The 25,064-nt window shown below is 47.9% G+C and overlaps 2 protein-coding genes across 6 annotated transcripts; one reads left to right on the top strand and one right to left on the bottom strand.

The window, feature by feature from the left end:
• The first annotated feature begins 1,128 nt into the window (after positions 1–1,128).
• On the top strand, positions 1,129–16,017 carry SLC35A2 (solute carrier family 35 member A2). 3 transcript variants are annotated; one of them, XM_060268689.2, is made up of 6 exons: positions 1,129–1,242; positions 2,321–2,478; positions 4,164–4,346; positions 6,052–6,203; positions 7,192–7,913; positions 14,046–16,017. In XM_060268689.2, the coding sequence occupies exons 3-6, from the start codon at positions 4,289–4,291 to the stop codon at positions 14,071–14,073; spliced, it is 960 nt and encodes a 319-aa protein (XP_060124672.1). In that variant the 5' UTR covers positions 1,129–1,242; positions 2,321–2,478; positions 4,164–4,288; the 3' UTR covers positions 14,074–16,017. The 3 variants fall into 3 exon arrangements, with proteins under 3 accessions (XP_060124672.1, XP_034996893.1, XP_088514963.1); XM_035141002.3 differs by lacking the exon at positions 2,321–2,478; XM_088658837.1 differs by lacking the exon at positions 14,046–16,017 and having other exon boundaries at positions 2,345–2,478; positions 7,192–9,993.
• A 782-nt stretch (positions 16,018–16,799) lies between these two features.
• On the bottom strand, positions 16,800–23,296 carry PQBP1 (polyglutamine binding protein 1). 3 transcript variants are annotated; one of them, XM_035141006.3, is made up of 7 exons: positions 23,253–23,296; positions 21,801–21,934; positions 21,516–21,627; positions 19,637–19,746; positions 18,685–18,798; positions 18,466–18,526; positions 16,800–17,011 (listed from the first exon to the last, which is right to left on the bottom strand). In XM_035141006.3, exons 2-7 carry the CDS (start codon positions 21,868–21,870, stop codon positions 16,855–16,857), a joined length of 624 nt encoding a protein of 207 aa, XP_034996897.1. In that variant the 5' UTR covers positions 21,871–21,934; positions 23,253–23,296; the 3' UTR covers positions 16,800–16,854. The 3 variants fall into 3 exon arrangements, with proteins under 3 accessions (XP_034996897.1, XP_034996898.1, XP_034996896.1); XM_035141007.3 differs by having other exon boundaries at positions 23,020–23,295; XM_035141005.3 differs by having other exon boundaries at positions 23,217–23,295.
• Positions 23,297–25,064: the final 1,768 nt, after the last annotated feature.

Here is a 25,064-nt window from a genome sequence, read left to right as displayed (position 1 = left end):
GATTCAAAAGACACCCATGGACAAAGATGGATTAACTGGGACAGTTTATTCAAACCTCCAGAAGTGTCACCTTTTACATAATCCCAGGGATCATCCTTGCGTGACCTGGGGGGAAACACCTGCCGGATGGACCCCAACCCCTGGCAATCGCCAGGAACGGCCCCCACCTCAACTCCCATCTAGACTGATCAAACAAAGGGAAACCCATCAGCAACGGAGGAGAACAATTGACATTTCACCATATGAAGAAATAGTCGTATCAATACCCAGTTAATCCCATCAGCACCCATTTTCCTTGTCTTTCCTGTCCCTCCCAGTCCAGGGATTTCCATGTGGCGACAGAAAGGTGTAAAAGGGAGATGCACCATTTCCCGGGGTTCCTTCCTACATTCTTTGAGGCAGGGACCCTACAGCTGTAGTTCTTTCTTTTCTGTAATAAAAGGATCAGTTTGTTTTTCCTGACAGCATCGTGTGGTCTCTGTCATTTCCCGGCGGAGCTGAACTTAGTGCAAATTTTGGAGCTTCCAACCCGCGTCTGTCCTTCCTAAAAGGCTGCGCATTTTAGGGACATATTTTCCAAAACACTTTTAAGGAAATGCAGTCTGTGTGTGATGGGAAGGGAACTGCGAAGTTGAAAGCAGTAACAGGACTGGGGAAGTGGAAGAGAAAACAGCTGGAGCCCCCCCCCCAATTATTTTATTTCACAAGATTTATATACAGTACCATAAAAATTTTTTTGTTTTCTCCCGTTCTGGAGGGCAGGACCCAAACCAATGTCTTCGTTATAAGAAAGGAGATTCCGACTAAACAACAGGAACAACTTTCTGGAACTCGTGAGGCTTCTGGACTCTCCTTCCTTGGAGGTTTTTGATCAGAGGTTGGGTGGCCCTTCGTCAGGAATGCTTTCGCTGAGATTCCTGCTGTGCAGGGGGTCAGACTCGATGACCCTCAGGGTCCCTTCCAACTCTATGGTTTTATGACTCTATGGTTCTCAGCGGGCGGCCCCGCCTCCTTCCTGTAGCCTCGGAGTCCTCCGGAAAGAGCAAGGCCGCTCTGCCCGCTCCTTCGCAGCCCTTCTCAATGGCCTTCCCGCCCCGCTCCTCGGAAGCGGAAGTGCGTCGGGACGCTGACATGCGGAAGTGCCGGCTGCGGCGGGGAAACTCGGTTGCCCGGCGGTTGCCACCATGGCAGCGGCTGGGGGCTTGGGGAGCAGCGGCGGCGGGAGCCCGGTGGCCGCAGGAGGTGAGAGTTGGGGGGCTCGGGAGACGGCGAGGGGCGCCACATCCCCCTCGCCTCAACGCCCCGCAACCTGCCGTGGTGCTGGGCAGCGGGAGGGCAGGCGGATAAGGGGGGGACAGGAGTCCCTTTGAGGCCGGATGAGTCTCTCTCTTTCTCTCCCCCCACGTGTATCATACAGACAGATATATAGATGCCTCTCTCTCCCGATAGACATGAGAGAGACATACTGTATACAGTACTGTACTGGGCTAGCCAGAGAGAGAGAGAACTATATATGTATGTATAAATATGTATATGTATGTATAACACACACACATGGCTGCTGGTGAAAGAATGCTGTGCTGTCCTTCTCTGCAGGTTGAAGGGGGGAATTTTAGTGCACAGAGGAGCAGGAGGAGGAGGAGTATTTTAGCCATTTTGGTTGGGATCCTGGGAGTGTGAATCCCTGCAAGAAAGTCTGTCCCCATGTTACGCTGTAAATTCCCCTTTAAAAGAGAGAGGAAGAGCTCAAAGAAATATTAAAGGGAAGCCTTAGGTCACCATGGTGAGCCAGGAGAATGTATTTCATTACAATTTTGATAACAGTTTATAGTGTGTTGGAGGATTTGTGATCAGAATGAATAGAAATGGTAATAGCTACTAGTGAAAAGAAGATCTGGAAGGCTGGCTTACCAAATGGTAAACTCTGATGATGTGTAAAAGTTCTACCTTCACTTTCAAAGGAATTATACCTCTGACTTCCAGATTCTGGGGATAAATGTTAGGAGGTCATCATCATTGCCATGCCTATCTCCTGTGGGAGGTGGGTTGCTGACCAAAATGAGCCTTCATTATATTCCTTTAAGGCAGTTATTCTTTACAGTTAGTTCTGCAGTCCTATTAGGACATCCTAAGTGACTCCAGGAACTTAGGTGGGGAATGCCTGTACAGCTCTTTATTGTAATTATTTCCATAGCTTGTATTAGGCTTCTTGCTGTTTGACTTTCTCTTTCAGGTAGCAGGTGGCTACACTTTGCTGTTCATAGGAATGTAGTTCAGCAAGCTGTGGCTGTGCCATTTTTCTGTCCCCACTTCCTGCTAGGTCTGCGTGTGTCTCCCATGGCAGGTGCAAGATATTGTTTGCTGAGCCAAGCAGATAAGGATGCCAGCTCTCTAGGATCCGGTTTGTGCGTCAGAACAGTGGGGTGGAAAACCCTGACCTTTCGCATGCGACTGGAGCTCTGAGACCTGGATTAGTAGGTGTGAAGTATTGCAAGAGGGATGGGATTTTGCTCAGCCGGGAAGTTTATTTAATGGTAGTACAGTGGTATCTCGGGTTAAGAAATTAATTCGTTCTGGAGGTCCATTCTTAACCTGAAACTGTTCTTAACCTGAGGTACCACTTTAGCTAATGGGGCGTCCCACTGCCGCCACACGATTTCTGTTCTCATCCTGAAGCAAAGTTCTTAACCCGAGGTACTATTTCTGGGTTGGAGTCTGTAACCTGAAGCGTCTGTAACCCTAGGTACCACTGTAATTCTATTTGCCAGTTAGATTGGAAAGAAACCTTATGATTCCCCTTTGGTGCCAGCAGTCAGGTAATCAGGCGAGCCTCCAGCAGCAAATGGTGCAGGAAACCATTAGCTCTCATAAATGCAGGACTTGCCTTCATCCTAAAAATCTCTGGGCCCTTTATTTTAATTCACGTGTAACTTTTTTCACTATTTATTTATTTCCAACTTTACAAAGTGCATCAACTTCAGTACTAACACTAAAAGTTTTTTTTACATCAACTATAAAACTTGAGATCACTGTGTTGCTTTATAATTTTTGTTAGTTATCCCCTAACGCATCTCATTCTCTACCGCCTTAGATGCCTTAGGACAGGCACGTCCAACTCCCTAGAAGCTACGTTCTACTCCCAACATAAGACAACTGGCAATGACCTACCCATTATCATTGGGGGGGGGGAGCAAAGTCGTTGAGCTTTTTTACGGGGGGGGATACCAAAGTTGCTGAGCTTCTTTTTGAGGGGAAGGACATAAACTGCTCAAAAAAAATCATGACGCTAACAAGTAGCGAAGCGAAAAAGACTAGTTTATTATCATTTACAGCTGTCTATTTCACGGACAAAACAATGATGGCGGGGGGGGGGGCGCGGAGATTTCCAACACAATTCTTTTTACAGCTGCCAATCAAAAGGGAGCCCGCGATTGACCGCGATCATTCTGCGATTGACCTGTTGGATATCGCTGCCTTAGGACATCATTCCATGGATTTCCATGAGTCTGGGGTGTCCTTATACTTCCCTCTGTTTTGTTTAAATGTTTGTTTAAAGGAGTCCCCCCCCTGCACCCCCACCACATAGAAAGCACCCATACTAAGTTTGTGTTTGCCAATACCTGGCTTGTTTCAAACAAGGGCTTAGTGTGCCAAGACTTTAGTGCTCTTGTCAGCAACTAGTTGTGTGAGAGGGTCACTTTCTGAGGAGCTAGGGGATCATGGGAGTCGTAGTTCCAAAAGATCTGGGAGCCAAAGGTTGCCTATGCCTGAGCTAGGGCTTCCCTTTCCCCCATTTCCCAGAGTGGGTTGTCGCCACTGTTTATGCAGCTTCCCCACCTCAGTGTGGGCAACTGCAGTGGGGAGGCTGCTAAAACATGGACAGTCTGGATGTAACCCTTGGGCTTCCAGTTACTCATGCCTGCCTCTCTGGTCACTGATGGACTTGGCCCTGGAGAACTCAGATTGCTCCCATTGTGTGGGGTTTTCCATGTCCTTCATTGGATATCCCCAGCTTTGTTTCTGAAAGAGGTGGTGGTTCCCCAAACATCATCTCTCCTGTGTCTCCGTTGTTCAAACCTTGGTTGTGGTAGGTAGTTGTTTATCGCAGCTTTCCGCTGCAGGGTGAGAAACTGAGCTGATCCCTACTTCTTTTCTTTTCCCAGGTAACAGACGATTGAAGTACATCAGCTTAGCTGTCTTGGTGGTTCAGAATGCCTCTCTCATCCTCAGCATCCGCTATGTGCGCACGCTGCCTGGGGACCGCTTCTTTGCCACTTCTGCTGTGGTTATGGCTGAAATCCTTAAGGGGGCCACCTGCCTGCTGCTCATCTTCATTCAGAAAAAAGGTGGGGACTACCGTGCCTCAGAAGATGGAAAGCCTTGCAGCAATCCTCCATTCCCAGCGCATTAGCCTGTGTTCACTGGTAGTCTTGCTGGGTGGATCATTGAGCTTTTGCTTTGGTGAAGACTAGTGGCTAGCTTAAGGGACCCAGGTGGCGCTGTGGGTTAAACCACTGAGCCTAGGGCTTGCTGATCAGAACGTCGGCGGTTCGAATCCCTGTGATGGGGTGAGCTCCCGTTGCTCGGTCCCAGCTCCTGCCAACCTAGCAGTTCGAAAGCATGTCAAAATGCAAGTAGATAAATAGGAACCGCTACAGCGGGAAGGTAAACGGCGTTTCCATGTGCTGCTCTGGTTTGCCAGAAGCGGCTTTGTCATGCTGGCCACATGACCTAGAAGCTGTACGCTGGCTCCCTCGGCCAATAATGCGAGATGAGCGCGCAACCCCAGAGTCGGTCACGACTGGACCTAATGGTCAGGGGTCCCTTTACCTTTAGTGGCTAGCTTGGAAAACTTGAATCACTCTTGTTGTCAGTGATTTGTTTCATTTAATTGTCCTTGCTCTGTCTTGCCTCTGGACTTGGCTCTCTATGACCATAATGCTATTGCTGTAAATATAAATACATGATAGTATTTACACACACACACACACACACACACACACACACACACATTCTTATTTTACCCCTCTATCAAAAAACAAAAACTCAACCATCCACTTAAATTAATAGGCCTTAGATTTGAAGTAAAAGGAAGTCATTAGTGACACATTGTATAATTAACCTACAGAACTGATAGCTCTAAGATGTGGAGGTAGCCACTAGCATCAGTTCCTTTATAAACAGATTAGTTGGAAGATCTCTGGCTATTACCTACAGTAGCCAGCAGTATGCCTCTCACACTGCCTGAGGGGATTGTCAATAGGGTGTTAGGTAATGCTTTCAGGGTCCGCTTGTGCTCCTCCCTGAAGCGTTTAGCCACTACAGTGCTACCTCCGGTTATGAACAGGATCCATTCTGGAGGCCTGGCCACATCCCGAAAACCTCGTAACTGGAGGCGCCCTTCTGCGCACGTGCATGGCGCGATTGAGCGCTTCTGCACATGTGCGCATGGCAAAACCCGGAAGTATACACCTCCGTGTTTGCCGCGTTCACAACCCGAAGTTTACGTATCCAGAGCGATACGTAAGCAGAGGGACGACTGTATTGGTAGACAAAACGTTGAGATCAGGTGGGATGACCAGCTGTGTAAATTATTATGTTCTAATGCTTACTCCATTTTGCACATTGTAGTCTAGGGATTGGTGCCCAGGCTGCTCCCTGCCAAACTGGCACAGGCCCATTCACCTCAAGGGATTTCTACCATGCTCCCCATTATTAACTTCATATGCTTCTACCTTAGCCAAGGCCTTGGCTAAGAAGTACTTTGTACTCCCCATTCCCCCCGTGAAGAGTAGCACTAGGCTTGTAACTGTGTGTTCACCATGAGGCAAGTGCATGGAGTGCCAAAGCCTCTGTTGCTGTTCAGACTAGAAAGTAAAGGATTCCTTTTGTATGTTGACTCACATAAGAGAGAGCTTGGTGGGTGCTCTGCCAAGCCATCATTACAGCCTCTTTCATCCCTTGTCAGTTACATATATGACCCTTGTTAAAAACAACAGTGTTTATTTCCAACCAAAACAGTGGTCTCTTTGTCTGTCTCTCCTTTCCCAGGTAACCTGAAACAGTTTGCTGCTTCCCTGTATGACTCGATTGTGGTGCAGTATATGGACACACTCAAACTCGCAGTGCCTTCTCTCATTTACACCCTCCAAAACAACCTCCAATATGTGGCCATCTCCAACCTGCCTGCAGCCACCTTCCAGGTGAGACACCAGCTCTGGGACCCAAGTGATCTTAGGTCCTCCCTTGCAAGTTCTTCCGAAGAGGGTGGCCTACTCACTTTCATTCGCCCGCTTTATATAGATGCTCACATCCGGTTCTTCCCACCTCCACAATGTTGAATGAAGCCATGAAGGGTGGGTATCCTGAGATGTGTTACAATAATTCCTTAAAGCTCCTGCAGCGGGTCTTAGTGAAGTCATGTGGAGGCAACCAGAAATGTCCGCTGCTGTGTGGGACCATACCTATAGTTTTATTTTCCAAGCCTTGGTTAATAGTTCACCCCTATCTTTACAGTGAGAGCATTTGCCATAGACCGCTGTTCATTGGCAGTTATTCTATTCTCCAGTGGACAGAGGAACCCTGCATATTTTGTGCACAGAAAAGCAGGAATATTTCATCTGTATAAATTATGCAAATTAACCAATTCAGCGGTTTTTCTAAATGTGGGAAGTTCTTCATTAAAAAAACAACTATTTTTGTATAATTCTGGTTCTGTTAGTTAGGGGAAAGAGCAAACTGTCCTTCTGGGATCTTAGAACTTAGCAGGTATCGCCCACTTATTCTCATTGTTCCCACAGTCATAAAGGCTTGTATTTATGCGCTCCATCTCTACTTCTATGGAATTGCGGTATGCACACTCCTGGGTATGTGATTCTGAGCCTCTACCACTGCATTGGTTTTCAGGGGTTAAAGTGAGTTCATTTTGAATTGGTTAAACCAATGCCACACAATTTGACACCTTAGCTGAATTTGGTATATGGAGAACAGGATATGATCTGAAACAGAATTGGGGTACTAAACTGCAGTACTACTGCATTGGAGGCCGTTGTCTGTTTTAGTAACAATGTGAACCTCTGTAGCTATCTAGAGAATAGAGGTTGGGCCTGTGCTGTTGGTCCCACCCTGGCTGGACGTTTTCCTATCGCACGGCATGTTGGGATGCCTACTAAACTGCACTGCCTTTCTCAGGTCACCTACCAACTGAAGATCCTCACCACAGCTGTCTTCTCTGTGCTGATGCTCCGCAAGAGCCTGTCCCGTCTCCAGTGGCTGTCCCTTGTGCTCCTCTTTGTCGGTGTGGCCATTGTCCAAGTGGAGCAGCAGCAGGCAGGGGGCAGATCACCCCCTGGAGGCCAGGGAATGCAACAGAACTACATGGTGGGGCTTGTGGCCGTGGTGGTCTCATGCCTGTCATCTGGCTTTGCCGGAGTCTATTTTGAAAAGATCCTCAAGGGCAGTGCAGCCTCCGTCTGGCTACGCAACGTCCAACTAGGCATCTTCGGAACCCTGCTGGGGCTGTTGGGGCTGTGGTCCACAGAGGGGGCAGCCGTGGCTGAGCGTGGATTCTTCTTTGGCTACACCCCACTTGTGTGGGGAGTGATCCTGAACCAAGCTTTTGGCGGCCTGCTGGTGGCTGTGGTGGTGAAATACGCCGACAACATCCTCAAGGGCTTTGCCACCTCCTTCTCCATCGTAGTGTCCACTGTGGCTTCCATCTACCTCTTTGACTTCCACCTCAACCTGCTCTTTGCTCTAGGGGCAGGGCTGGTCATAGGGGCTGTCTATCTATACAGCTTGCCCAAGGGACCTTTGGCCAGCCGCTCCTTAGCGGGGACAGCTACAGAGCATCAGGGCCACGCAGCACAGAGCAAGGAACTTCCTTCTGTGACTACAGATGGCTTCCTGTCCAAGTCAGTGTTGGTCAATTGAGAAGAAAAAGAGCACATCCTCCATACCTGTTACTGGTTTCTTGTGAAGTTTCCACAACACTTGTCCTCCCCATTCAATTTAAACCTATCCTGCCTCTGATGCTCTCCTGCCTCATGCTTATCTCTTCTTCTGCCCCCCCCTAACTTTGTGCTGACCACTCACCCACTCTCTCCCACGTCATCCCCATCTCACTTCTTCCATTGCCAACTCAACTTCTCCCTGACTCTTAAATGTTACGTCTCTTTCTCCACTATGCCTGTCTGGGGACAATCCTTGCCCCACCAAGAGAAGCAGCTGAAGGGCAAAAAGCTGCTTTGGAATCACCTGGGTCCTTTGCCTTGAGACCCACAAAACTCCCTCTTGTTTGGTCAGCGGGGAGCAAATTTACAAAGAGGTGTATTTTTGTATGAACACTCTGAACGAAGGATCCCATACAGCCACTGAAGGGGATGTGTATGTTGCTGTGGAGATCACGCGGCTGTGCATAAGCAGAGAAGGGTGGAAGGAGACCTCATCTGCCATTGTGGAGCATAAAAATGTTCTGGGTTGTTTTGGGGTTTTTTAGTGCCGTTTTTAAAAATGACACCTTTGACGTGGTAGGATTTTGCTTGCTTACCACTGGTCACTGGGAATCTCTTAAATTAATCTACTGTGGTAGATGAAAATTAAATGAGAAGAGTTCTGAGTGTGTGCGCTTGTGGGAGGGTGAGAGTGGCAGAACTCGTATGTTTGTGAAGTGAGAAGAATTGAGAGGAGAGGAGAGCCAGATAGGGGAAGTTGGTAATAATAATAATAAATTTTTATTTATACCCCGCCCTCCCCAGTCAAAAACCGGGCTCAGGGCGGCTGACACCAACAGAATTACAATAAAACATAAAAACAATTAATTAAAATACAGTATTAAAATTTAAAGTGCAGCCTCATTTCAAGTAGGCCATAAATCCTAGTGAGGCCATAAATGGTAGTGAGGGAGGAGGCTGCTAGGAGTCCTGGTTCTCTTCCTCCTCTGGCTCTGGGTGGATAATTGGAACTACTGGATCATAGCAGGATTGGAGCTGGGTTCTAGGCAACCTTAATTATTTCCTGCCCTCAGCATGTATTTAGTGTCTATAGTCTTTGAGGATCACTGGGTAAATGGAGGGGGAGCATGAATCACTAGTTACTAACAAAGATTTTCCTGTGGAAGACATTGCAGAACCAAACTGCAATCTGCTTGCCTCATTTAATGCTTGAAATAGCAGCAGTTGTGGGGGGGTGATGGGACAGGGATGTCCCTTGTTGACAGTGTATAGAGGACTGACTTGCACAGATGGGAGATCTAAGGGAGGTGGGAAATCTTCATAAACACTTGCCTTATGCTGTGGCTCAATGGAGGTACCTGCGGACCCAAGACTTGAACGCCTGATACTGTGGAATCAAATGGCTGCCACTGGGGTGGGGCAGAAAGCTGGAAATCGGCACCATTCAGATTCTTTCATACCCTGCAGCGTAGAACGTTGGCTGGGACTAAATTGCAACCAGGATTCCTTGCTAGCTTGGCAGCCTGCACAGTGTAAGGCCCACTGAGTGTAGCGCAGCCATATATCCCCTTATGAGCTGCCATACGTGTTCGGTGGGCTGTGCTCAGCTTGGTGGATCACCGAGTTGTGCAAACTGGAGCCCGAAGGGTTCAGCCATGGAGGAGTAGGCACTGGGACTTATACGGTGGCAGCCGTGTCCATTTTGATGCCTCACTTTCCCCAGCTCTGCTCATGGAGGCTTGAGGGTTGGTGGGAGAGCAGCTGCCTTTTTAAGAATCCTTACACATTCTGTTCTGGCTGGAAGTGATGTTTTGTGGGGATCACTAAACCTAGAAAGGGTTTTTTGGCATTAGGCGTGTCAGTCAGGTTTTGTGTTGGGGTGGGAAGATAATCAAAAGTAACACGGTATCTGTATATATATATAAGGTTTTTAGATTGCTGATCATTTTCTATGAATCCTGCTTTTTTTACAGAAAAAAAGCCTGTACCGTTTTGCCAATGTACATGAACCACAGATGAATAAAGAGAGTGTATTTATTTAGCCGTATTGCTTAATGATTGAGGAAGCCTCGGAAAGGGCAGACCTTTGCCTCACTCACTGCATGTCTAACCCTATTAACACTGGAAGGCGCTTGGGGTGGTATTGGGGGGGGGGAAGACCCTCATCGGATTGGGGCTCTGGGTCAGCCTTAAGGTAGACAAGGGGGCAAAGATTGATTTTGAGCCAGGATCTGGAGAACAATCCTTTTTCAGTGCAGGGATTTAGCCTTGGAACACTAAAGGTAATAAAAGGAGTTGCAGCTGTTTGGGTTCGTGATGCTTTTCCCTGACAACATAAAGTAAAAGATGAAAGGGGCCCCTGACCATTAGGTCCAGTCGTGACCGACTCTGGGGTTGCGGTGCTCATCTCGCATTATTGGCCGAGGGAACCGGCATACAGCTTCCAGGTCATGTGGCCAGCATGACAAAGCCGCTTCTGGGGAACCAGAGCAGCGCACGGAAATGGCGTTTACCTTCCCGCTGTAGCGGTACCTATTTATCTACTTGCACTTTGACGTGCTTTCGAACCGCTAGGTTGGCAGGAGCAGGGACCGAGCAACGGGAGCTCACCCCGTTGCCGGGATTCGAACCGCTGACCTTCTGATCGGCAAGCCCTAGGCTCTGTGGTTTAACCCACAGCGTCACCCGCGTTTATGTTCATGTTTATGTGACCACATAAAGTAGCCACAGCCAAAAGCTACAGCTGGGTTTAGGAAGAAATAGGGGGTCTGCCTGCTGATTAAATGGATTCATGGTCACTCAATTAAAGCTAAATTAAATAGCTCTGAAAGAGAGAAGATCATTTTCATTTTAGATGATGGATGCACATATCTCAGTAGACCTCATCTTAGAAGAGACCTTTCCTCCTGTGTGTAAGAAAAAAGGGGGAGATACCTCTTCTAATCTGGGACCCTCTAATCTGGCCCTGATTTTTTTAACTACTTCTATTAAGTAGTTAGGTTTTCTGAATTAAAAAATCTGCCTGATAAATTTGGAACACCCCTTTAAACAAATGTTTCTGATTGGCTAAATATTTCAGTGCTCGGGATCTGACATTTTTATTTAGTCAGATCTAGGGACACAACATGATAAATTACAGTCATAAGATAGTGCCATAGCTCTGTGTCAAGAGTCTGGCTTAGTTTGTGCAGAGCTGTGCCCAGTCCCAGAAATAAGCTGCACACGAACTTCTTGCATAGCCTTCAGTCACCCCTTTTTATCTGGGAGAGGCCTTGGTTTCTGGTACTTGTCCTTGATAAAGGACTGTCTTCCGGAGAGAGATTTTGGGGTGTGTCTTAAAAATATGTATATAAATATGGAATGCTAGTCTTCAGGTTTCAGTCCTCCCCATTTCTCTAGAAATTCACTCTCTGGGATGCATCTTGTCTTGATGCTCCTACAACACACATCTCATTGCCGAAAGGGCCATAGCACATGGCTGGCATGCAGACAGTTCCAGTGCTAATGCCATTCCCAGGCAGGACTGGGCCAGATCCTGGCCTCACTGAGCAAGTTGGCCTAACTTGGTATAAGGCACTTTTCTATGTTCCTATTAGAACAAGAGCCTAAGAGCTTTGCAGGATCAAGCCAAAAGCTGATCTAGTCCAACCTTCTGTTTTGGTGGTGGCCAACCAGAAGCCCACGGGAAGCAGGACTTTGGTGCCGTGGTGCTACTTCTATTTGCTCTGTGGCCTCCTCAGATACCGTAAATCAGGAATGGAGAACCCACATGTTTCTCTCAAGCTGCTCCCACCTGCCTGGCTCCTGGTGGCAAAGACATGGCTCCCTGCTAGAAGGGATCTGCATCATCTGGTTTGATCTCAAGCTGTACAGGTGCCAAGTGATAATCAGGTGTTGGGCAAGTGGACAGCCCCACAGGAACAACACCCCCCAATTAAGGGGCAAGTTATTTTGACACCTGAGATAGAAAACTGTAGCTACTGGGGTGGGATAGCTGGGTTTGTTTGTTTTTGTCCTGGGTGAAGCCTCCAGAGGGTGCCATTGAGGCTCTCAGCCTGTGCCTGGGGGTGCCAAACTGGGTCTTTGACCTGGGTGAAATCATGCCTAGTTTCACCCCTGCTTCCATGACACCTGAAACTAGCAGCCTCTCTCTGCCCAGTTGTAGTGCCAGCCCTGTGCACTGAAGCTGGAACGAGTGCTTTGCTAAGCCCAGCCTGCTTCTCAGCTAAAGAAGTGGATATGGTCAGCCTACAAACACATCCCATGGAATAATCAGTTGCAGGATAGGGCATGGTACATATAAAAGGACCCAACCAGGTGGAGAAGGACCCTGAGCAGTGTTTAAGTGGGGTGGGGTTTGGTGAGGTGAAGAAGGCGATGTTTCTGGGTGTCAGAACACAGCTGAGCTACAAGGCATGTCCCTGGAAAAGGCTGACCAGGATGTTATTAGAGGGAACCCAACCCAGACATCACAGGGCAGCGGGTCCCTTCACCAGAGGGCACAAACCCTCAGGGCTGAATGCAAAAGGCACCCGGGACTCATGCAATTTCACCCCGGGACCCATCATGTGCCATTTCAGACTGCATGTTGAGAGTCGTGTGGCTGAACGTTCCTCCCTGCACGCAGAAAACAAAATGTCAGAGAGAGCTGGTAGCCTAGTCTTCCCCCAGCTTAGCAGAACACATGCACACACAAGAGCCTGGTATCCCTGTATTCTAGAGACACAGCAATAAAGTTGCTAGCACATTTGCAAAGCTAAGCAGGGTCCAGTGTGGTTTCAAATGGGATGGGAGACTGCATGTTGAGATTCCCGCGTTGAGGGGTTGGCAGAGTTGACCCTTGGGGTCCCTTCCAATTCTGTGTTTCTATTCTAAGTAGGGCTTAGAGAGATTCCTGTCTCAGAACCTGGTGGGAGGATGGAGGAGAGAGCCAGTTCCAGCCACTGCAAACAAGACAGAGCTGGGTGGTCTGGCTCAGTAGAAAGCAACTCTACTGTTCCAGGTTTTGCATGTGAAGGGACTTTAAAAAAAAAAGAAATAATTGATTGCAATGAGTCAATCTCTCTCTCTTAGTAACATAGTCTGGGAATATTTATTCTACCTGCCACATACTGTATATATTTTTAAAAGACATTTAGCTCTGGGTCACATCACAATCTCAAAAGGAAAATGAACTACCACCCAAAAAACAATCACTTGGCTACAAACCAGAGGTAGGTGTCTGTAAAGCACCATGGCTCTGACTTTTACTTGCAGGAGAACAGTTGCAGCTGAAGGGGGCTGGGAAGCCCATGTCCTCTTCATGAGCTTCCCAGGGGCATCTTATTGGCTGCTGTGGGAAGGGAGATGTTGGACCAGATAAGATTTTGGCCTGATCCTTGGAGATGCTCTTCTTAGAAATTACGGCTATTGCCTTGTCTGCTGTTTGTGTGGCCTAAGCCTTTGTGTGATTTGCTCTATGGATCTCAGTTCACTTTGACGCTAAACTTTAAACACAGTGTAAACAGGAGTGAGTTGGATTAATTATCTGACTCGGCATAAGGCAGGCATCCCCAAACTGTGGCCCTCCAGATGTTTTGGCCTACAACTCCCATGATCCCCAGCTAACAGGACCATTCCCATCTTCCCCGACCACTGGTCCTGTTAGCTAGGGATCATGGGAGTTTTAGGCCAAAACATCTGGAGGGCCGCAGTTTGGGGATGCCTGTTGTATACTTTTCTCCTTGGCTTAAGGACCGCATAACTCCATACCCTCCAACATTTCTCCAATGAAAATAGGGACGTCCTAAGGAAAAGCAGGACATTCCATGATCAAATCAGAAACCGGGACAGCTTCTGTAAATCTGGAACTGTCCCTGGAAAATAGGGACACTTGGAGGGTGTAAATCTGGAACTGTCCATGGGAAATAGGGACACTTGTAGGGTCTGTGTCAACCTTTACAATTATAGAACAATGTGTAGCTCAGAGTCTGTTTTGGTTTGTTCGAGAGTATATAACAAAGAACGAGTGGCGGACACTTCCATTTTCTCTCAAGGGTGTGTGTCTCCATTATCCTTTTAGCTCAACCATTATATTTTCATGCTTTCTTCCAGGATATTGGCTAAAGAAAAAGGATCTTAATGCACCAGAGGGAACAACTTGCAAGACCTCCGTTGCTCTCCACCTCCCCAGGCTGAAGAGGTCCAGGTTTTCGATTTCGTCCTGACGCTTCCAAGGAGCTGGCGAGTTCACAGCCTCGTTGTGTTTACAAGGATGGTGGGACCACCCCAGCGATGGCAGCTCTTTGGCGACCTGCATTTACTCTGCTCTTCCTGGTATCGGATCGGCATGGATTCGTGATGTTATGCGCTTTCCATTGACAGCGGCTTTTCTTTCAGGCACCCATTGCCAACCTGTAAGACCTCCAGAGGTTTGGGACTACAACTCCCATCATTCCTGACGGTTGCTGACTGTGGCTGTTGGGAGTCCGAGTCCGACAGCTGGCAGGGCTATAGGCTGCTTTAAGGCCTGACTAGTGCTTATTGCTTATGACGGCAGGCAGCAATTTGCCATGTGTGACTGAACTATCACAGTTGCACCGAGTAGCTGCTGCATGAAATGAATCTTTGAAAAGGGGGGGAGCAGCCATTATTGCTTAGTAGCCCTGGGGGGGATCCTCCAGTCCAACGTTTACCTAGAGAGGCTGAGCCCGTTGTGTTTACAGAACTTCTCCAGCATGAAGAATCTTACAAACTGAAGTTTGGGGCAACCAAAGCAGGTCTCATCTTTCTCTCTCTCATTCCTTCCACCCCCCCCCCCCGGCCTTACCCCAATGTTTGTTCAACATCCAACCTAGCAGGTTTTTTTCTGGAGGACTCAAAAGCTTGCTCACAACTTTGTGATGTTTTGATTGGTCCTGATAACAGTGCTACCTACCACGCTGTGATTGGGGATTCTTCACCATGGCCAAGGGACCAGCACAGCTGTCTTCCATTTTCATGGCTATCACAGATCTCAGTTCACCAGATGGGTAGTTGTCAGTCAGTGAAGGACAGGTTCATGCAAGCATGTATTAGATGTTATTACTATGCACTTTGTGGCCCCTTCTGTGCTGTACATTTAAATATGTACCATACCGGTTTAAGTCCTCATGGCTTCCCCAAAAGAATCCTGGGAACTGTAGCTTGTTAAAGGCGCCTATTCTCCTCACTGAACTACAATTCCCAGTGGTTTGACAATCCTCCTCCGGGAACTCTGGGAATTGTAGCTTCAAGGGGAATTGGGGGAGGGGGTCTCCTAACAACTCTCAGCACCCTCAGCAAACCACATTTCCTGGGAATCTTTTGTGGAAGAAATGGCTGTTTAAAGTGGTATAATACTGAGTTAAATATATAGTGCAGCCAGGGCCTGTGGCAAATAGCTGAGCACCTGAATGCTTTGGGACAGAATCCTGTTTGGGGGGGGGGCTACACATACATGCCAATACTTGTTGCACAGCTGCACTTGGATTCATTTTCTTTGAAGAACAATGCCAGATTATAATTTGTGCCCAAACCTATTTTGTTTTGTTCCTCCCATTGCAGGAAAGTAAAAGCCAAAACAGTCCCACCAAATCCTAATTCCAGTCCTCGGATTTTGGCTGCTCTTTGCAGCTTAGCAATTATTTAAAAGTATGGCCTGCACATTGTTTGGCCAGAGTTAAATTCAGGTTTGGTGGGTCAGAGGGATGAGAATTGGGAAGAGGCAAAGATGCTTGGGCTGTTTCCAAGGCTGGGAACAGAGTAGAAACTGATGTGAGGGCAAGGCACCTACCCACCCATTTCGCTTAGGTTGCCACCTCATGTGTGCCTCATTTTTTGCTGTCGCTAAAACAAGTGGGATGGTGCCCATGCAGAACCTACAGTCCTCGTTCATCCCCTCCATCAGAGTGGCGCTTTAGCATCATGTGTAACTCAGTATTATGAGAAAATCATTGCTTAAAGGGATCTGCGCTTGGAGCAAAAGCATTATATTTTTAGTACTGACAATGCTTTTCCAACACTTCTTTAATATTGTAGAAACTAATACATATTTGTAAGCAAACAAGCTAGATGTGGAGTTGTCATTTACAAATTGCTCCATGCCATGGCTGCTGGCTCAGGGCAAATGGATATGGCTTTTGTGATGTACATTTTCTACCTGGAACACATCGAGGTGATACACGGTGTGGCTGAAGACATTTCGGTGCTGGGCTCCACTGCCTTGAGTTCTCCAACCCTTACTGACCAACATAAAGGATGGGATCAGCTTGAGGAGATGGCAGAAGTTCTTTTCCTTATGGGACAATGTTCCCATGATGCTCATATACAGCAGTGAGAAAAGCATGGCAGAGACACCAAGAACTCTAGAAGGCTTAACAGACAGGTAAACAGGTGCCTTTCTAGACCTGTAGCTCCCTACAGGTATAGAAAGCCACTCCTGTGGCCTGATGACATCACAGCTGCTTTCTGTAGACTTCAACCATTACAAGAAGAAATTGAGTCAGACACAGGGGACCCAACGCCTCAAGAAAGCAGCGAACGACTGCATCAAAAGAAGGAGAGTATCCTTTCTGTGCTCACTTGCAATGCAGTACGGCCCCTGCTGGCCCAACACAGGAGAGACAGATATTGACATAGAGCTGGGATTGGGAACTTGTAGCCATCTAGAGATTGCTGGGCCACAGCTCCCATCATCCCAGACGGCATTTGGCCATGCTGACAGAGACTGGCAAGAGCTGGACTCCCAGTGCTTGGAGGGCTGTAGGTTCCCCCAGCTCCCTGGATTGAGCCTCTTCTGTGCACGGCAAGTTCCGTTATTATGATACACAGCAAAGCGACTCGCGGCGCTTGTTTTCCTCTAGCTTTATTATCAAATACATTAGGGAAGGGAAGAATGAACATCTCAGTCCTGCTGCTTGGCCCGCGAAGCTTCCGCATTAGCGCGCAAAACTGCACCAGGGCTTGGGTAGGGGCGCTGCTGGAAGAGTGGGCCAGCTGCCGTGGTATCTGCGCCAGTCTTGGCTTCGTTTCGTTTGGGCAGCCCAGTGGACCAGGTTCCCCTAGAATGGGAAAGAGCAGGGATGTCAGAAGCAATGTTAGCCAGCCACACCTCACGTTTGGCCTGTTCTCCGTTACAGCTTCCCCGGCACTTGGCCCCTGCTTTGCCTCAATTTCCCTGCCTGGATGGCAATACATCTGTGCCCCTGCTTCTTATTTCCTAGACTTCACTTTATGATAAGGAGTCGAATCTCTCTAAATGAGTGAAGACACCTTAAAAATGCCATCACACTTTCAAAATTCTATGAACAAAGTACAGAAGCAACATCCAGGTCTCTTGTGTGTGCTGCCCAATGTTACAGGAGGTCAGTAATTTTGGAGACAGAATTAGACTTTTCAGAAACAGCTTTTTAAAAGCAAGTTTCTAGGCCCTGATGAGTATAAAAATATGCTTCTCTGTGTATGGGAATGGCTGCTACAATCTTAGAAGGCAAGGAAGTGGCTGAAAAAGGTTTTCCAGGATGGGGTTTTTTAAAGGTAAAGGTAAAGGGGCCCCTGACCATCAGGTCCAGCCGTGTCCGACTCTGGGGTTGCAGCGCTCATCTTGCTCTATAGTCTGCGTTTGTCCGCAGACAGCTTCTGGGTCATGTGGCCAGCATGACAAAGCTGCTTCTGGCGAACCAGAGCAGCACACGGAAACGCCGTTTACCTTCCCCCCCAGAGCGGTCCCTATTTATCTACTTGCAATTTTGATGTGCTTTCGAACTGCTAGGTGGGCAGGAGCTGGGACTGAGGCAACGGGAGCTCACCCCGCTGCAGGGATTCGAACCGCCGACCTTCTGATCAGCAAGCCCTAGACTCTGTGGTTTAACCCACAGCGCCACCTGGGTGGGTTAAACCACAGAGTCTAGGGCTTGCTGAGCAAAGTTCTCTTGGGCTTCTAGGGCTTGCTCTGCAAAGCTCTCTTTTTGTTCCTTCCCACGGCTAAAAGAACTTCATTGTGAGATTATGCAAAAAACAACAACAACAAGTTAAAACTCTGCAAATTTGGTTAACCAATGGAAGCTTCACAACTTGGCCTCTGAGGGCAACATTTTAAGTACTTATTCTAGGAACAGTGCTTTAAAGCATCTGTTTCTCATGCTCCAAGATTTGTCTGCAGTGGGGGTCCAGTTGCTCTTAGCATTGGGATGGGGGGGTAGAAGGTTGCTCACTGGGTTAAGAGGACTGCAACAGGCAGCAGGAAGTGCAGAGGGGACAGGCTTGTGAGCACTGAAAGCTCTTTTTAATGATTTCTCTGCAATTTTAATGATGTCTCTGCAAATTTAACATGCCCTAGCACTGAAGGCTGAATCCAAGACCTCCAGTTTGCAAAGCACAAGCTCTGCCAATGAACTGGACACCTCTGTCCATGCCTGTGGTGCCCCCGTCTACGTTTGTGGGGGGAGGGAGGGGTTCAGCTGCTGTGCCAAGCTTAAGGGACATCTCCCCACCCTCTCATTCCGAGCAGACTCACCGGGGAGCATCAGAGTAAGCACTGGGGTCCATGGGATCAAGTTCTTCATCCTTCCGGCTTGCTGTGGAGGACAGACAAGAGGAATGCAGGAATTTGGCCACCGCCCACACTTCCCATACTCCCCCTTCCCCAGTGGCAAATGGATCTCAGAAGCCCTCCCTCAAGCCCTTGGGCAAATCCTTCTGATGGCAGGGTCCCACAGCGGGGAGTGGCCCTTACGCTTCTTGCTCTTGGGGTAGGGGGCCAGCTCCTCCCGTCTGTGGTAGCGGCGCTCCTTCAACTCTTCCCGCTCCACCTTCTCATGCAACGAGTGCTCCATTTTCTCCTCGGAGTCTGGGGGGAGATGCATGAAGCTTGCATTACAGTACTCAAATATAGCCTCCCCTCGGCCCAGACCTGGACCTGTTTTACACGGTAAAGTCACAGCTGCATTTGTTGCTGGGCTTCGAGAATTCTCCAGCACGTATGAAAACTGTCATTTGCCACATCTAAGAAATCTCTGGAAGGTGGATTAAGTCAGGATGTGCTGAGCTAGGCCACCCAAAACCAGTCCAGAGGTCCAAAATCCACTTAAGAGTCCTCATCAGCTGCCTTCCAAAAACACATTGCTATCAAAGCAGAAATCCCCTCCCCCCGCACTCTCTTAGACACAAGATTTATGGAGTTGCCAACTGATCGTGAAAGTCAGCTTGACTTGCTCCTGTGTCTTTAACTGCAACTTAATGTGCAGAGATCAGCAGATAAAGTTTTTCATGTCTTAGAGATAACGTGTTATCTGCTGGTGCAGGGATTAGCTCGGTGGTTCTCAAACTTTTTTCTCTGGGCCACACTTTCAGAATAAAAATTTGCTCGTGCCACACCAATTTTTTAATTGATAAGAAATACATTGGAAAACAAAAAGAAACAACACCTAGCAGTGCTCGATTTACAACACAGAACACAACTACAGTCCACCACATCCCTATGCCTCAATGCAGATAAGAAATGTAAAATATGCTTGATAATATCAGGCATCCATTAACCCCAGCGACGACCAAATATCAGATCGCATAGGACAGGGGTTTTTCTCCCTCTTCCATAAGGCTAGACCCAAACATTTCCCCCTTAGCTTCACCTCCAAACCATTCAAAATCAGCACACGCCATCCAAAAGCAAACGCAGGCAGCCTCACCTAAATTGCTCTTCAGTTTCTTAGCTGCTTTGGTCACCACTGAGCTGGGATCATTGGGCGACAGCCACGAAACCAGGTCTGTCTTTATGTTCCAATAGTAAGGGAGGCCGCTATGAAAGAAGACGGGAGGTGGTTTCATCCACTGCCATTCATAGCCAATGCTGCATTACCAAACCATGAGTAAGCCACCCTGCTCTTTGTTTTGTCCCCATAGGGATTGAGGAACCTATTGCTCTCCAGATGTTACTAGGCTTCAACTCCCATCAGCCCCAGCCACCTTTGCCATGTTGGTGAGGACTAATCAGAATTGCAACCCCAACAGGCTCCTCATACGTGTCAGAGGAGTTCATAGGCCACTGGCACTCGCTTCAGAAACTCTCAGGAACAGGAGCGTCAACTGCTCTCATTTACCAGGACACACACTCCTGTTGTGTCCCTGGACAAAAGTAGCTACTGGAGCTAGGGTTTCGGTTTCATTAACTAAATATCATGGCTTGCTTCTCACCCACCAACCCCTCTTTCAGGTCTGAACAAATTAAATGGATTCTTAATTGTCTTCCATCCAGCCACTGATGGGCCCATTTAGCTTCAATAACTGCAGTAAATGGGACTAATGGGACTCCCAGACACCGTTGTGCTTTCTGTTTATTCGCTTGTAACTTATTTGTTGATTTATTATTTGGGGGGAGGTTTTATTAGTGTTTGTGTGTGTGTTTTGTTCTTTTCTTCGTTATGTATTTTGTATTTTTATCTTGTATTTTGATGTTGCGAACCTCCCTGAGATCTATGGATGAAAGGCCGTATATAACTTTTATAAATATGAAGTCATCATGAGTATGAGATTAACAGATACATTTTTCCCACCACACACTTGAAAGCTGAAACTGTAATTGAGAACTATTACGGTAACTACAACCTCACACCACCATTACAAGGCTAGTAGGATACAGCAGCTTGACTAGTGCTGGGAGTTCGAAGCTCCCATTGTTCTAGGCCAGGCATCCCCAAACTGCGGCCCTCCAGATGTTTTGGCCTACAACTCCCATGATCCCTAGCTAACAGGACCAGTGGTTGGGGAAGATGGGAATTGTAGTCCAAAACATCTGGAGGGCAGAAGTTTGGGGGTGCCTGTTCTAGGCACATTAGAGCAAGCAGTTTCTGAGCTTTGGGCGCAGTACTGCGCCTAAGAGTGCCTAAGATTTCAGATTAAAACTGCAGAGTGGAAGGAAAGGAGAACCTTTTTCTGCCTCTCCACTTCCAGCTACTCTCTGAAGGCTGGAGAAGAGACCCTCTTAATATATGTGGGGTAACAAGGCTAATAAAAAAAAAGAATATATGGGGGGAGCAGGGAAAGGACTAGACCAGTGGTCCTCAACCTTGGGCCTCCAGATGTTTTTGGCCTACAACTCCCATGATCCCTAGCTAGCAGATCAGTGGTCAGGGATGATGGGAATTGTAGTCTCAAAACATCTGGAGGCCCAAGGTTGAGGACCACTGGACTAGACCATGTGAAAAATGAACATATTTTAGCTGCAGTTCATTCATTTTCAGCTTTGTATTCTTGTTATAAAAAAGCATGCCTGGACATTCAGTTGCTGCACCCATAACCTTGGCTTAAGGTACCGTTTACCTCCTAGCTGTCATATCTCAGTTTCTAACACTGCTGAAGACATGCTACCCTCTTATCGAGAGGTGGGGACACGGACAACCTTGCTGGGGTAGTAAGCAGTAGTGTGCAGGCTAGAGGCAAGGAGGAGGTAACATTACAGGCCTAAGTGCAAAAAGGGCTGGGGAGGAGTGTAGCCTGGGGAGGCAGAGGCATGACGTGGGAGAACCATATTCAAGCTCGGAACCTGAGATTCCCCACCACAGCTCTTACCAGGCAGGGTCGAGGACTTTGTACCAGTTCGGTGGCAGGTTCTCAATCCTGGTAGCTTCGTAATCGATGTGGTCGTCATCATAATCTTCTGCGATAATTTCTTCCTCTGGCTCTGACAGAAGAGAGGGCCCGAAAGAAACGGGATTAGGCTTGAAAAAAATATGCCGGCAAGATGTAGTAGAGTCTCATGAGCCAGATTATTTGAAATGAACTGTTCTGTTCTGTTCCTTTATGCAAAGCCTAGACAAGCATCCTCTAGCTAACCAAGGATACCTCTATACTTACCAGGCTCTTCTACATGCTTCAAGAGTCCTCGCCTTGCCAGGCGGGACTGCAGAGCCACTGGCAGTGGCATTAGGAACTTTAGGAACTATTCAAGCTGAGGCAGGTTGACAAGCCTTTCCTCTAGTTCCCTGTTCCTGAGCAGAGAAGAAGAAGAAGAAAAAAACACATTACATTTTGTGACATTTGAGTATCTCCTCCTTGCTTCCTACATTCCAGGAATAACCAACCTATAAGCTTCCCTGCCAGAGTTTCTACTCCATTTCTTCCCACATTCTTTTCCTGACAACACGGAGCTACAACAAAACCTTTCATGGCATTGCCAACTTCCATTCCTGGGAGTTTAGTAACAACTGCTGCACCACACAATGAGTTCCTCTATACAACTTCATGGACAGTTTAGGAACCAACATGAACTTGTGTGTATGAGCAAAGGGAAAGGGCCTGATGCAGGCTGTGGCAGGAGTCTGGGGAAGGTTGTTTGACTTAATAGATTCAATGCTTATCTGTCTGCCATTGTCTACAGGTTAAGTTTCTTACCCTTCTGCACACTACTTCAGCTCATTGCACTCTCCAGTTTAGCAGAGATATCCCTGGATTTATTTGAAGCATTTAAACCTGCCCTTTAGCTCCAAAAGCTCACTAACTTCCATTACCACTTGATTCCCTTAAGCCTAGGTGAATGAGAACGTTTTTGCTCAACGCCTAAACACAGATAGTGATGGCGCCAGGCATGCCTCCCTGGGGAGAGCATCCCATAGGCAGCCAGCCACTGCTGAGGCCTGTTCTCATACCACCACCCTCCACACCTCCCTCAGAGGAGGGCCTTGGATAACGCTGGCAAGGTCCAGGTTAGAGGATCATACATGGGGCTAGTTCTTGCTGAAGTTTCATTAGTACATCAAGCTTGCAGCTCAGTAACTTCCGGGGCCTAGCACTCACCGAACTGGTAAACTCACATCTGAGCTGTGCCACTTTAGACAATGCATGGGCGCTGCCAAGGCTCCCTGCATGCAGAAATCTAGCATCCTGGCAAGGACAAACAACAAGAGTCCTGGCAAGTATACAGAAAGCTATATTCCGTGGGTTTGATAAAATACTCAGTGGTCTGTAATGTGTCAACCTTCAAGGTGCTATATATTTATTATTATTATTTGAATTTATATACCACCCCATAACTGCACACACACACACACACTGCTTCTGATGCAACACGACTAACCGTCCTGGAAAACATTAGGGAAGGAAGTTCCAGCTTGGCTGCCGCTACATGCTAGCTTTCTACGTGCAGGGTATGGCAGGCGAGGCTCCCGTTCATCGCCTCAGGGAGAGACAGCTCGACCCTCAGGCCCCACCCCGCGACGCCCTCACGGCCCCCACCCCGCGACCCCCCCAGCCTCCCATATACCTCCCACCTACCGCGGCGCAGCCAACCCGCCTCTCGGCAATACCCGCCTCAACGCAAGCCAAGGAGACTCAGTCTTCCTTCGGGTCGAGCGGCTCTCTTTTTCATCTCCCGCCCCATCACGTGACGTGCCTCGACCAATCATCTTATAACGAAAGCATAGCCCGCATGGGCCCCTTCCCGTCTTGAAAGGATTTGAGCAATAACAGGGATGGGGGGAGGGAGAAAGCCCACCTCGGCCAATCCAACGAATGGAATCCCCACTGGGCCCACCCACTTTCGACTTTCAATCCGAGATTTGGTTTGCTTCTCCAATGAGCGGGGGAGTGAAGCCCCCGAGAGCCCGCCTTCTCTTTGATTGGCCGCCGGTATTGCCGCGGAAGACCATAGAGGCAGCAATGAAGAGTCGTTCACCGCCATCCATCCCCTTTCTTGGCACTTTTGAAGTGACGTGGAACCGCGTCTCCCCTGCAGAGTGCAGACAGACAGTCAGGTGCATCCACAACAATGACTAGAGGAGGAATGACTGCTGGGAGGAGTGCAGAGAGACGAAACGCATCTGAACTGGGCCCACCTGCATCTGCAGCAGTACAACCAGACGCCTTCATCTGCAAGAAAACATGTCTCTCCCATATTAGTCTTTTAATAGCCACAGCAGACACTAACTCTCCAACAGTTTGGTTTACCTTTGAAGACGCACTCCTCCACTGCCTCCCGAGACAGAAGGATGCCAACAAATATGCTCATGCATATGCATATACATCTTCTTTGACGATCACTCGTAGCCGAGTATGATTGTCTTCCATGAACACAGTCTTAACACTGAGTCCGTAAGTGACTGTGAAGGCCAATTCTGGATCCACACATCCTTCCACGGTGGGGACATAGGTTTCCGGGTGGGAGGTGGTCACAGTGAGGGTTTGCAAAACATGCCTTCCTCTTAGCTCGTTTCTCCCTTTCGTCCTGAGTTTGTGCTTCTTCAAAGGCTGGTAAAGGCTGTTCTCCAATTGGAGCACTTGCAGGCCAGTGCTTCCCAATTGTCAGTGTTTATACTACCTTTTCATAGGGACGCGGGTGGCACTGTGGGTTAAACCACAGAGCCTAGGGTTTGCCGATCAGAAGGTCGCCAGTTCGAATCTCCATGACGGGGTGAGCTCCCGTTGCTCGGTCCCTGCCTCTGCCAACCTAGCAGTTTGAAAGCATGTCAAAGTGCAAGTAGATAAATAGGTACCACTCTGGCGGGAAGGTAAACAGCGTTTCCGTGCATTGCTCTGGTTTGCCAGAAGCGGCTTTGTCATGCTGGCCATGACCCGGAAGCCGTACGCCGGCTCCCTCGGCCAATAGAGCGAGATGAGCGCCACAACCCCAGAGTTGTCCGCGACTGGATCTAAAGGTTTACCCATTTACCTTTATACTACATTTTTAAAGATTTGCCTTGAGAGAGTCTTTAAACCTTTTTTGTTGACCAGCAGCATTAGCTTTCCATTTTAAAGTTTGGAATATAGGGGCTGCTTTGGAAGATGATAATCGGGCATCCGAACATGTCCAGTCCAAAGAACTTGGTGTTGAAAATTCATTGCTTTGACACTGGTGATGTTTGCTTTTTCGAGTACACTGGCATTAGTTTGCCTGTCTCCCCAAGTGATGTGTAAAGTTTTCTGGAGACACCGTTGATGGAGGAGTTGGAGATGGCGTTTATAAGTGGTACATATACACATACCACAGAGCTTCCAATATATAAAGAGATGCTACGCTGCACCTAAATCATTTTTTTAATGGAACGCAGGCTTTCTCGTATGTATATATATATATATATATATATATATATATATATGTATATGTATATGTATATGTAAAATTCT

The sequence above is a fragment of the Zootoca vivipara genome, chromosome 15 (assembly GCF_965207765.1).
Source record: "Zootoca vivipara chromosome 15, rZooViv2.hap1.1, whole genome shotgun sequence".
In the NCBI taxonomy this organism is placed as follows: Eukaryota; Metazoa; Chordata; class Lepidosauria; order Squamata; family Lacertidae; genus Zootoca; species Zootoca vivipara.
This window is presented reverse-complemented; position numbering and strand designations above follow the sequence as displayed.